Consider the following 12959-nt stretch of genomic DNA (forward strand, 5'->3'; position numbering starts at 1 on the left):
TATGCATGATCACAAAGACACGAAGCAGGCCATACAGACATACGAGATTTTTCTTGTTCTTGGTCAACATGGAGCCCACAGATGTACAGCCACTATGCTTCACAATTATTATTAAATTCTTAAGTGTAATTAGATTATGTTTACAAATTTATTTCAATTGTAAATTTAGATTAAAAATTATACTTTTCATTAAAGTGCAAAAAAACAAATGGTTTTCTAACTCTAATTGGGACACCTAATTATTTAAGTAAACTGGATTAAGGAGGTTTATCTTCACCGATGTGGGTGTATTTTTTTTTTAATAAGTTTCATTTTTCTTTTGGCTTATTCTCCAATATGTAAAAGAAGTTGTGTTACGAAAAAAATATTGTTGGTAATATTCAATCCAACATGTTTTTTTTTCCTTAAACACTCTTTATATAAAAGTTCTTAATTAAATAACTTTTTTGAGAAAAATTGTGAGGGTAAGGAATTTCGAGAAAAGTAAATTAGAGGAGCTTATGGGGAGGGGAGTGTTTTACCACGTCTCATAGTAGACTTTTTTTTTTATAAATTCAGAGCAAAAATAATGGTTTATAAAAGATATGACTGTGTGGGAGGGAAGCGAGTGAAAATGAGATTTCAAATGGAGGAGGAATTGGTTTGCTTGGGAGCATGAAGTGGTAGAAGCTTTTCATTTGTTGTTGAAAAATGTACAAGTGCATTTGCAAAAGGAGGATAAATGGGTGTGACTAAAAGATGGTAATGGGGAATATAGTGTGAGCTCATCATATAAGTCTTTACATGAGCTACTATATATTTCACAACCCAATCACATTTTTTTCCTTCATGTGGAATCCAAATGTGCCTACCAAGGTGATATATTTTATATGGAGAGCTCTCAAAAATAGGCTCCCAACAAGAGAGAACCTTGGTAAGAGAGGAATATCATACTTGAATAAAATTTGTTGACATGCCCGTTGTGTTATAGTAAAATAGAAACTTGCTCTCATATCCTATTCATGTGCTCAAAGGTAGATGCCATATGGAAAAGGTGTTATAATTGGTTATGTCTTGATGTGGTATTACCTCAAAATGTGGCAACATGTGAGTTTTATCAATGATAAACGGGCAAAAGAGAGATGATGATATGTGGTGTGGTGTGCAATATTATTGTGATGTGTGTGGAAGCGAAGGAATGAAAGCATTTTTCAAAACAAGGAATTTGAGGAGGAATCGGTCACACAAGAAGTGGAGTTTCTAGCTTGGTCTTGGATGAAAAACAAGATCAAGTCATTTTGACTACACTTTTGTTATGTGAATTGCAAATCACCTTAGCATCTATGAGATGCGATGGTGTATTTGGAGGCTTTGAGGTGCATGGAGCTTGGCTAACTGTGGAAGACGTGCACGGAGGAGGGTATAGGAAGTGTGAGAGTGGATTGACGATTCATGTGTCTTATTCTTGATGTCTTGATGTAAGTCTATTATTGAATCTTATTTTATGCATTCATTTTGAGTTGTATAGTGTAAGATGCATGAAGAAAATGTGTTGTTGTTGAACCTTAGCTTTAGACATTAAATGAGTGGTTACAAATTGTTGTACTTATTGACACTTATGATTTTCATTTAAGACATATTTTTAATTTGTCGATCTAAAAAAAAGAGGAGCTTTTGGTTACAAATATGGTTTTAATGGAAAATTCTTGTGAATATAAAATAAATTATTCTAACGCTCCTTTTACCTTTTCTTTAGAGGAAATACAAAATAAGAGAGGAGAGAAAATTTAAAAATTCAAATTTAAAAATAAAAAAGAACATTTTTTTATTTGTAAAACCTTATATTTGTATTTTTTATATTTTTCCTTTAACCAAATAGAAAAAATGTATAATTATCTATATTTTTTTATCTCTATTTTCTTTTCTTTCATCCTAAATCAGGATAATTATTAAAGACATGGAAGATGAAATCTGAAATTCTTCCTAATTTGAACTTTGAAAGAAGAACAGTGTCTCTTTTTTTTTGGTGGAAAAGAACCGTGTCTCCTGATCCAGCCCATTTTCTATTTAAACCAACTAATATAATAAATACCACCCCGAACCAAACCAACGGTCTCTCTCTTCCATCTTCAAATTCCCATTCCATTCCCGCCTTTATTTGCGATCCTCCTTCTCTTCTTCTCTCGCAATCTCGAAACGCTTGCCGTTTATGCAAGTTACGACGACGATTACTTAACCACCGTTTCATCTCCGATCCGAAACGAAAATGAAGATCAACAGAGCCTGCGATCTCAATTCCATTTCTGTCTTTCCTCCTCCTCTCATTCATCGAAGGTCACTCTCTCTCTCTCATCGTTTTCTCGCTTTTCACTTTTCAAATTACGATTCACTTCATTCAATCCACTGTTTCTCATAGAATATCTTCATTCGATTAGTTTGTTCCGAGAGAACAAGAAGCTGTAGTTGTAGATTTGAACTTCGTTCCGACACGCGTCCTTTCGAGGATGAATTTTTGCTTCAATTCAATTCACTTCGTGTTTTCGAATATCATGATTTTCTGCAGATCACGCTCTGTTTGGATCCTGCGAAACAACGAGATCTGGAAACTAAGCTAAAATGATTTGTAATTTGAATTATCTAGGCGAACTCTGATGAACCGTAGTTCAGGCATATTATTATGACGCATTTCGAATTCGTGCTTCTTTTCTTGAGCTATCTGTATACGACAAATAGTGATGTAGTAGTGTTGATGTTGACACTTTTTTTTTTCTTTATCGTTTTTTGCTGTATGAAGGAAAGCGAACAATGTAACGAGTGGATTGCAAGCGAATCACTCTCAGCATCGCTCGCAGCCATCTCAGCAGTCGCTTTCTCAGGGAATTTCGTCTCAGCACGGATTGCTGTCACATTTCTCCCAAAACTCTCTCGACGAGGCCGTCACGACGAACGATCAGGTTAATTCTTGCTTTATGATGATGATGTAGTAGTGGTTTTCCTTGTAGCATTCTTGTTCTGAAAATAAGCCTGATTGTACTTCTTTTTATAAATTGTTCGTGACTCCTAAAAAAAAAAACTAATGTCAAACCAGTAGAAATAAAGCATGATCTGCGAGAGAAATTGCTAATGATGCTGTTAATTTTGTCCCTGTTCTGCTTAGGCTACACAGACAGAGAGTGTAGCAATTTATTCAGTGGTTAACCTTAGATTTATCATATTTGTCATTATCTTGTGTTGTGTGGGACTTAAAAGTAAAACTACTAATTTAGGACAAAACTTAGATGCCATTCCTTAGGTAATTTTGGTGTTGTTTCCAATTATATTTGGAGTTTTAGCTCGGTAATTCATATAATAAAAAGATTTGCATTCAAGATCAGCATAGATTATCAAGCTGAAACTGCAATCTAGGTTGAATAACAACACTAAAAAGCACTACGTGTTAAGTTTGGCTGACAAATTTCATAGGAAAAACCTCCTATGCCCTGCTTCCGATTATTCAGATGCATAATACTAACAGGTTATTACCAGTAAGTTTTCCTGGTAAATAGAAAGCATCTTCTAAGAGGCTTCACTCAATTATGAAATGTTTTAAGTAAACCTAACATATTTGGTTTTTAACATTAATAAGTATATAAGCATAACTACGAGCAATTCAAGATTCTATTTGAATGTTTATTATATTCTTACAATCCTTGTAGAGAGTTGGTTCTCAAGAACATGAAAACTCTTTGAGGAGGATGTCTAGCTTCTCCCGACCTACATATTCACGGGAAGAGAGTCAAGCACCTAACTCAAGATCTTCGTCCAATCTAATGCTCAAATGGCATTCTGCTGATCATAAAAGTAAGAGTATTTAATGAAAATGTGTTTTATTTTTCTAGCTTATATTTTTGGCATCCACATTAGACACATATCTAAGAGTGATCATGAGACAAAGGCAGGAAGTCAATTGAGTTAGAGTCCTTTTACGTTCGCATGTTACTTTACTGATGATAATAAATCTATTATTTGCTCTAGCAGGTCAGTTAAGTGAAGGACTTGAACACCGAATTGGCATAATGGAAACTTCATTGGGCAGATTCACAATGATCTTGGATTCTGTTCAAAGTGATGTAATGCAAGTAAACAAAGGAACAAAGGAAATTACTTTGGAGGGTAAGAGACTCACATTATAACTGTTGACAATATTCTGAAAAAGATTTTTTGAAGTTGTATTTATACCAATCAAGATGTTCTACTGAAATTTTGTATGCCGCTCCTTTGATTCTCTGCTTATGTTGCATTTTCCAACAATTGTATATTCTTTGAAACACACTTCAGCTGAAGGCAGACTCATTTTTTATACTAAGAACTCTGATATCTAGCTCGATTTACTGTTTGATGCTAACCTGCTCAGTCTGGACTTTTTTTTGGATGGGTGCATTGCACTCATCTTCAAATTTATAATCTGAAAGTATTCTGTGGCTCGGTCTATTATGTGAATTACTTTTATAACCTAGTGTATAATTTTAACTCCTCACTTTCCATTCAGTGGAATGCATAAGGAAGAAGTTGATTGCTCAGGATAACTCACTTCAGTTAATGGTAATAGCCTGATTTCTGTCTTAACGTGCATTATTTCACTAACATCAATGGATATCTTTATCTGAACAAATGAGACTGATAGTCTGGTTTTAAATCAGACTAAAGGACAAGAAGAAATTAAAGCAATCATTGAAGGGAGCCTGAAATCTTTAGCTGAACAAATGAGCCATGTTTCAAAGAAAGAGAAGTTACGGGAAGTATATTTGGCGGTTTCTGCGTTGCCTCAGCTAATTGAAGCCTCTCTGCAAAACGTACAAAATGATCTCCGTAACATCACCAAGGAAATGCAGGCACGTACCATATGACAATAATGATTAAAACATGAACACGTAGTAAACTCTTAATTTTTAAGGTTAGGTACATATAATTTTTACAATGTAAAGATTTCTTGAAACCCTCTTCTCATTTTTTTTTCACCACTATAGTTACCCAGATGGCTGTCAACAATGATACTTTACTAATGAGTACTTGCAGGAAATTTCTTGCAATCTAAAAAGCGTCAACCAAAAGGATCTGGCGCCGACCACTTTGTCTTCAAAGGTGCTTTATCTCTATTAATGAACCATTAACATACTTCGCTGTTATTTTTTTAATGGTAAATGTACTATTAGCTTGTTCCATTTTTTTCATTTGTGAAAGATTACGTGCTCTGGAATCCTGATTATTCTTTCCATTGTTGGCTTGCAGAGTATTACCAAACAGATTAGCACACCGAAAATGCGTCAGCCTCTTGCTAAGTATGTTTACCTTTTAACTTCGCCTACTCTACTATTAGTGTCTAATCAATTAGAGATGTTACATCCATTTGTCTGCATTATTTGTCAATTTCAGTAAGTTTTATTTATGAAGCAATTTTGAAGCATTGACATGACATATATTTATCATATACTTTTCAATTTGTATATTAATAATATTATCATATACTTTTCGCTACAAAATGTGAGGATTAATATACTGTAGATTGAATTTAATTTTTTATGGCATGCTGACTTGTTGTGCCTTGGTGACTTGTTGGTCATGGGTTCGAATCCGGAAACAGCCTCTTTGCATATGCAAGGGTAAGGCTGCGTACAATATCCCTCCCCCATAGATGAGAGCGAGTCCTGGTACAGCGGTAAAGTTGTGCTTTGGTGACTTATTGGTCATGGGTTCGAATCCGAAAACAGCCTCTTTACATATGCAAGGGTAAGACTGCGTACAACATCCCTCCCCCATACCTTCGCATAGCGAAGAGTCTCTGGGCAATGGGGTACGCTAGTTTTTTATGGCAATGGGGTACGCTAGTTTTTTATGGCATGACATATATTTGATCTGAAAGAGATAGATTCGTGACAATTATTTATTTCGTAGCTTTCATATGTGCGTAAGTTGTTCTAAACAACATGATAGTTGAGTAAAAAAAACTCGATTTATTGGATTAAACCGCTGCATTGCTTTGTGGCTGAATGAATTAGATTTGACAAACACATTATCTCAAAAAATAGAGAATAACACTATTTGTTAGGACTTTGTAGTTGAGGGAGCTTTATCAGTTAAGTACCACATTCAGTAATTTATTTTACTCAATGTGGGACTCTGAATGTATGATAAGTTTCCTTCTTCTCCAGGAGGAAACCTGATCCTATCGATATTCACTAATCCAGCAATATAAAAAAAGAAAAAAAAATCATAAACTATTAAATATGGTTCATTTTTCCGTAATTAATGTATTTCCAAATTCTCACCTTCTGAACGGGTGAGTTATTTCTTTTGGAGGCTATTCATCCTTTGTTCTTTAGAATTGTGCGTTTCCTATTTTTTCACAACAAACACGTGATAGCAATTATTCGATTTTCTGCACTCTGAATCATTAGTTTTATTTATAATATCCACCTTTGCTATTTGGCTGACAAAATCCAGGTACATCGGAGTGCTGATTTATTTTATAGTATACTTGTTTCTCCAATTGTATCGAATTATTAATGCTTTATATTTACGACTAGTTATATCTGACACTTGCAAAAGCATCTGTTATGATTATAAGCATGACCAAGGTCAAGGTATTTTTCTTGACTTTAGTGAGGCGAAGGTGAGCATACAAGCTACTGTAGCTCCAGAGGTGGAAATGGGAGGCTGGAAGCCAGTAAAAAAAGAAAGAGTCCCTTTTTCAGATAGAAGAAAATATGATATGGTGCAAAAGAAAAAAGAACCACACATTGAGAAGGTATTTTAAAAAAAATTGTCTCTTTCTATTCATGATCAGAAAGTTACATGCCCTTTTATTAGTTGAATTATGATACGAACAGTCATATAAGATGCATTTGACAGTGAGAATTGTCACTTAATTTTCATGTTAATGATTTCTTTTTATTAATTTCAGTATTTTACAAATCTTATGTGTGTTTTATCAATTGCCATGTGCTGTTTCAATGACAGTATATAAGGGGAGGTAGAGACTGTGCTATTGTCATAGAATCTGATGAGGATATTGATGGAGGTTTTTCCTGCTTGTTCCAAGAAAACTCAGGTAGTTGACAAAACGACAATAGAACTTCTTGATTTTCTTTTATATTATAGGCAATGAATACTACTACTACTATATGACTATACTTAAAAATGCACACTGTGGCCAGATTTTAATTATGGAAATTTGTGTGCATTGTACTATAAAGCTATCACTTATTATGGTAATGATTTATCAAAGCTAACTGTGTATTAATTGATTTGCAATATATATTTAATTTAACTCTTTATAAATATCTTGTTATTCGTCATTTGAATAGAAATAATAACTGCTGTAAATGTATGTTTCCACGGAGAACAGGAGAAGACCTTCTTGGCAACTTGACCAAGGAAACAGAGGAAGAAACTGAGCGAATTTTGCGGAAAGCAAGGAGGCGCAAGAGGAAAGTATTTTAATACTACAATAACAATATAGTGAAGGTAACATCTTCCACTTCTGACTCCATGTGCATATCACTATAACAATATGTTAGATTGAATCGTTTCAACTTTCAATTATTTTATTCACCCAAAAAAAAACTTTCAACTATTTTATTCTGTACGAAAGAAGGCAAACCTAAGTCTACCAAATATTTATGCAATTTTGCAAGTCATGGGTAATATTGAATTGTCAACAAGCTATGTTTACAATTCAGTAACAGTTAAGGACAGTAAAATGGATGTCATTTGAATGCCTCTTTCTTGGTTGTGCAGGAGGAATTTGATACTTTTAGATGCAGAAGGAAACAAAAAAACCCGGGCTAAATTTTGGATAAAAGGTTATGGAACTTTTGGTATTTTTCCTAATAAAGTGAAATCTCACCTTAAAAATTAGTATCAATCTTTGCTATACGGATACTACTCATTTGTAACTTTAATTAGCAATAGTATCAAAACCACGTATTAAACTGTATCTAAGTTTATCTTAAAGAAATTGTTCGTTTTTATTTGGTTTGTTAACTAGTATTAATTTTGTGCAGTGCATTTTCACCCGTAGAAGTTCTTTGTTCTTTCTATTTTGATTGCAAGATATTCAACTTCACTGAAAGCTTACTAAGTTTTTTCATTCCTTGTAGTTTTATTACAATATACATGTAACAAATATTTATAATACTTTTTACGACTTTATCTTATTTTTTTTCTCAATTTATCACACCATATTATCATATCTTATCTCACATTTTTTCTCTTATTTTTCTCACATTGTAAAGAAATCATTAGTTCATTATAGTAATTACAAAAAAGAAAAAATTGACAGAAAAAAAGAGGAGAAATATTTCAGAAGACAATTGAACTTTTTCTGAAGAAAACTGTGTTCCCTTTCTAAAATTGGGTTTTGCAGTTCCAAATTGTTGGGCCTTCTTGAGCCTTGTGTTGGTAGAAATTTGGAAAGGGGATAGATATTGGCCCCAACCTTATTGCTACTGGCCCCTACAATAATGAGAAAAAGACCTTTTTACCCTTCACTCTTCCCTTCACCTTCTTCTCTCCCAATCCATCACCTCCATGCGCAGCCATCATAACCGCCGACCACCTCCGCACCTTGCGGCCATCTTACCTCGTCTCCTCCATGCCGCGCACCACCACCACTAACCAAATACCAAAACCATCATACACACACCCACATGGGTCAGATCTACGCGCGACCTCCTCACCATGCACACCCACCCCGGCCAAATCTAAACCCAAAGACCCCAACGCCGCTCCTGACTCCAGCCATGCGGCCACCGCAAAACCACCCCTGCACCACCATGTCCAAACACCACAGTGGCACTTCTCCTTCTCCATGAGTAATATGCGGCCACATTCGCGACGCTTCTCCTTTTCGATGACGGCATAAGATCATGGATATTAGAATGTTCCCCCCGCACAACGTATTGTTTGGGTCGAGGTGCGCGGAGGTGCTCAACGGAAATACGATTCGGTTTCAATATTCAATAAAAACCAAATTGTGTTTCGGTTTCGTTGTGGGGTGCAAAAAAAAAAAATACACAGCACTACAGCATAATCATATTTTCCTGTGCAATTTTTTTTTCACATCCCCACTTGTACATTAATTGCACGTTATATAATGGAATCGTATATTTTTGTTGTATAATTTTTTTTCACACCCCTACTTGTGTAACAGAAGTATGATTTCGCTCTACAATGTGGGGATGGGTAGTTTTGGAAATTTAGAAATGTGGGTGGGACTAGGAGCAATACTGTTGGGGCCAACCCCCATTTGGAAATGGTAGAAGGATTGGATTTTCTTTAGGTCATTGGATATACGGACGTTATGCATCTAAACCCAGAAGCTCCCAACATTCCTTGCTAAAATGATTGTTCTTGTTAGTATGTTAGCAAAAATCAGAAATTAATATTAATAATTGTTAGTATAATACATAATATCCCAGTTCCACATAATCTCGTGACAACACAATGCATATAGTCAATTGGGCTACCATAGAATGTCTTCATCCCTAAAATTGTGCAACGTTCTCTCACAAATTGTATATAGGATTACGGGTTTTTCTCTTTTCATGTAATATCACTTCGTTTTTTTTTTTTATTGAAACATCACTCCGTACATCCAATGACATGTCGTATTTACGATGGTGAGACAGTTTTTCACTAATTTGCTACTAATCATAATTTTAATTTGTTGGTTGAACGCCCCTACCCAATTAGGGCATTTCCACCAAAAACGGGAAAACAAATCCAAGTAGCCCATTAGCTTCGTCCGAATAGACGATCTCTCTCGGCTTTTGCTTCCTGCACCCTTGTTTGCTTCCTGCACCTCCCAGTTTTACAAAATGGTCATACTAACGTTGTCTTCCTCAGTTGTCCATAGCTTGTTTTCCACACTTCTTCATGCCTGAAACATTGTCTTGTTCATTTTGTGTAAGCATTTTGGTTGCACAGGTTCACTTGCACAGGTGAGTTATTAATTGTCTTGTTTTTTCAAAATGAATTTTCAAGATAGGTCTAGATCAACAAATCCGAAATTAAAATCATAAAAGTAACATAATTTTGGATCAAATAATCCGAAAATGTAACATATTTCCAAATTAGATAATTTGGATTTGTTCTTGTACAAGTACACATTTATTGATCTCGAAATTATTTGTATTTGTTAATTAGTCTAGATCAAATCAAATCCCAAATTATACAGTTATAATTTCGAATTGTTTGATCCAAATTGAGTGTTTTTGTTTCTCAGATCAACTAATCCAGAATTTCTAAACAACATTTCTGAATTGCCCGATCCAAAAATTATATTATATTCTGGATCAAGGGAATTTGGAATCGTTGCTTTAAAATTATGAATTAGTCAATTTGGTGTAGTATTTTTAAAATTCTGGATAAATCAATCTGGTGTATTATTTTTCATTTGCTTCTCGGGAAGGTTGGAAATGAAACTTCTTACTCATTTAAAAATATATCTAGAGACCTTTCAAATCCTAGATATAAAATATATAATTATAAAATTATATGATTGTGTTTGTGTCTATTATGTGCTTGTAAAAGACATAAGAGCCAGAGTACCCTTAATCTTTGGATTTGAAATTACTGTTTATATACCAGGTATTGGTCATAATTTACAAGAACATTCTGTAGTCTTAGTAAGAGGGGAGAGGGTTAAAGATTTACTCGATATGTATGTATTATAATACTCAAACATTCATTCATATCCACCTACAAATTCGCCTAATATTATATTTAAACTATTTTAATTGAGACTTTATTTTCATTTCAATTTGCTAATTACAACTATGGATAAATTGATCTGAAATAATGTAAATCAAATTGGAAATTTGTTTTGGATTGATTTATTCATAATTTATTTTAATGTTATGGATAAGTTAATCTAGAACAGATTTTTGGATTGATTTACATTATTTAACAACAATCAATCCGTAATTAAATAACGCAATTCGAAAATATAATCCAAATTGCATGATCTGTAAAATTATAAATGTTACGAATCATACAATCCAGAATAAATTTTTGGATTGACTTGTCCAATTAGGAATAGCTTAATCCGGACATCACCAAACAACAATCCAGATTAAGCTATTCAGATGTATCACATAAAATAAACAAAAGAAAAAAAAAATGAAGATTCTCGTTATGGATAGCTTGATCCAAATACAACAAAACACAATCTGGAACAAGCTATCCAGAAATATTACAAAAGATAAAAAAGGGGAAAAGCAATCTCGAACTTACCTCTTGGATCCTTGTCGAAGTGGGTGATTCTTCACTCCTTCTACTCACAAACACGCTGAAGAAAACAAAAATGCAAGAAGTAGTGGAGGTATAGGGCGGCAAAGAGGGGGGAAGAGGAGGTGTCGCGCGGTGCACAAGAAAACCAAAAAAAGAAAGAAGAAGCCTAGGTTAAGTTAAAAGGGTGAGGGGCAAATTTGTTCGTTCTCCCTATTTTTTTCAAATAATGGGAGGTATAAGAAGCAATTGACCAATCTCACCTCTAGTACGTAAGTGGACTCTATAATAGTGGGGTTCCAATAGTGAGGGAACATGGGACGTCACCCAAACCAACTTTAGTAAAAGATGAACACCCCCTCACTCATATGGGCATGTTAGAATAGTTGCAAACGAACATTGTTAGAAAAAAGAATTTTGTAAAAGCATCTATATCTTTTATTTTGCGTTCATTTTTCATTAGACCGTTAGATTTTGCCTTTAAATTCATACATAACAAGTTGAATGGAAATCAAGCATGTCCATACTCCAAAATACTTAACTTTGTAATATATCATGTGGAAATTTTTGCAACATTTCTCTTTTATGTGTGATTTTTTTTCCATCTTGTCAATATTAAAAGTATTGCTTGAAGCTCCAATGCAACTACATAGAAAAACCTAGTTTTCTTTTCTTTTCAAATAAAAATAAGTAATATAATGTCATTAAGACAAGATAAGATGTAGCGGAGTTGAAGTACTAATATCAATATATGACACCTAAAGCACTTTGTTCCTTTCCTTTTGGATTGATTATTGTTATCCTAAAGAAATCGAGTGTATATACACTAAATGCCAATATAGTCTCTTTTTTGTAATTAATAAAATTAATCTTGGAGGTCAACATTACTGTAATGTTTTATTCAGAGTTTTCAATGCTGCTTGTCTGCCAAACCAACTCCATTCGGATAAACCAACAAAGATTCTTCACATTATCTATTCTTTTTAAATGATTAGCTGCTGCTAGAACGTTGTTTAGTGTACACATTGAGACATTGTTAATGTTTATTCCCCTTTGATGACAGCTATTTTGTCTTACTATCGAATATTAATATCTACGTCAATGAGTGTTTTTGTCGAAAGACAAATATCTGAGTCCAAGAGAAATTATTTAATCATGAATTCCACTCCAATTCCCCACCCACGAACAAGATTTTCCTACTTCCTAAGTTGGCCGTTTTAACCATTATTATACGTAAAATGTGTATTAACAGATTCATCTTTCATCACAGTGCGGCACAACTTTGCTTTTTCTTTATTTTTCTAGATGCATACTTTCTAAGACAGAAGGTAGAAAAGTGGGGGTATCCAATGCATAAAAAGACAGTAGTTGGAGTAATTAGCCAACCCACTATTATTAGTCAAAAAATGTAAAGCAGAATAATAAGGAGGATACATGAAGTTAACTCCATCACAAGTTTCACATAATAATAAATTAATAATGTTTTAATAATTGATAAATCTAGTTTTATTCATGGGCATAACTTGATCGATCTATTTGTTTAAACTTAAAATAAAAAGTTAATTAAGTGATAAATTCTTTTTAAGATGGAAAAGAAATACAAGAACAATTATTTTGAGATTTTTACTTTTTTTTAGAAAAAATATTATGAATATTTTAAATATATCTTTTAATTAAAGAGTTTAATTATTATATACTATTGGTATAACAAA

The 12959-nt window shown here is 33.7% G+C and overlaps 1 protein-coding gene and 1 long non-coding RNA gene across 2 annotated transcripts; one reads left to right on the top strand and one right to left on the bottom strand.

The window, feature by feature from the left end:
- The first annotated feature begins 2107 nt into the window (after positions 1–2107).
- On the top strand, positions 2108–8040 carry LOC114405607 (protein PAIR1-like). The gene is made up of 12 exons (XM_028368062.1): positions 2108–2313; positions 2774–2933; positions 3675–3819; positions 3997–4131; positions 4508–4560; positions 4659–4850; positions 5035–5100; positions 5248–5297; positions 6619–6763; positions 6976–7066; positions 7364–7482; positions 7756–8040. The coding sequence occupies exons 1-11, from the start codon at positions 2246–2248 to the stop codon at positions 7456–7458; spliced, it is 1200 nt and encodes a 399-aa protein (XP_028223863.1). The 5' UTR covers positions 2108–2245; the 3' UTR covers positions 7459–7482; positions 7756–8040.
- Positions 8041–9378: 1338 nt separating this feature from the next.
- On the bottom strand, positions 9379–11622 carry LOC114405740. Its single transcript, XR_003665290.1, has 2 exons — positions 11254–11622; positions 9379–9898 (listed from the first exon to the last, which is right to left on the bottom strand). It is a non-coding gene; the product is annotated as an uncharacterized LOC114405740 (long non-coding RNA).
- Between the last annotated feature and the right edge of the window lie 1337 nt (positions 11623–12959).

Source organism: Glycine soja, chromosome 3, assembly GCF_004193775.1.
Source record: "Glycine soja cultivar W05 chromosome 3, ASM419377v2, whole genome shotgun sequence".
NCBI lineage: Eukaryota > Viridiplantae > Streptophyta > Magnoliopsida > Fabales > Fabaceae > Glycine > Glycine soja.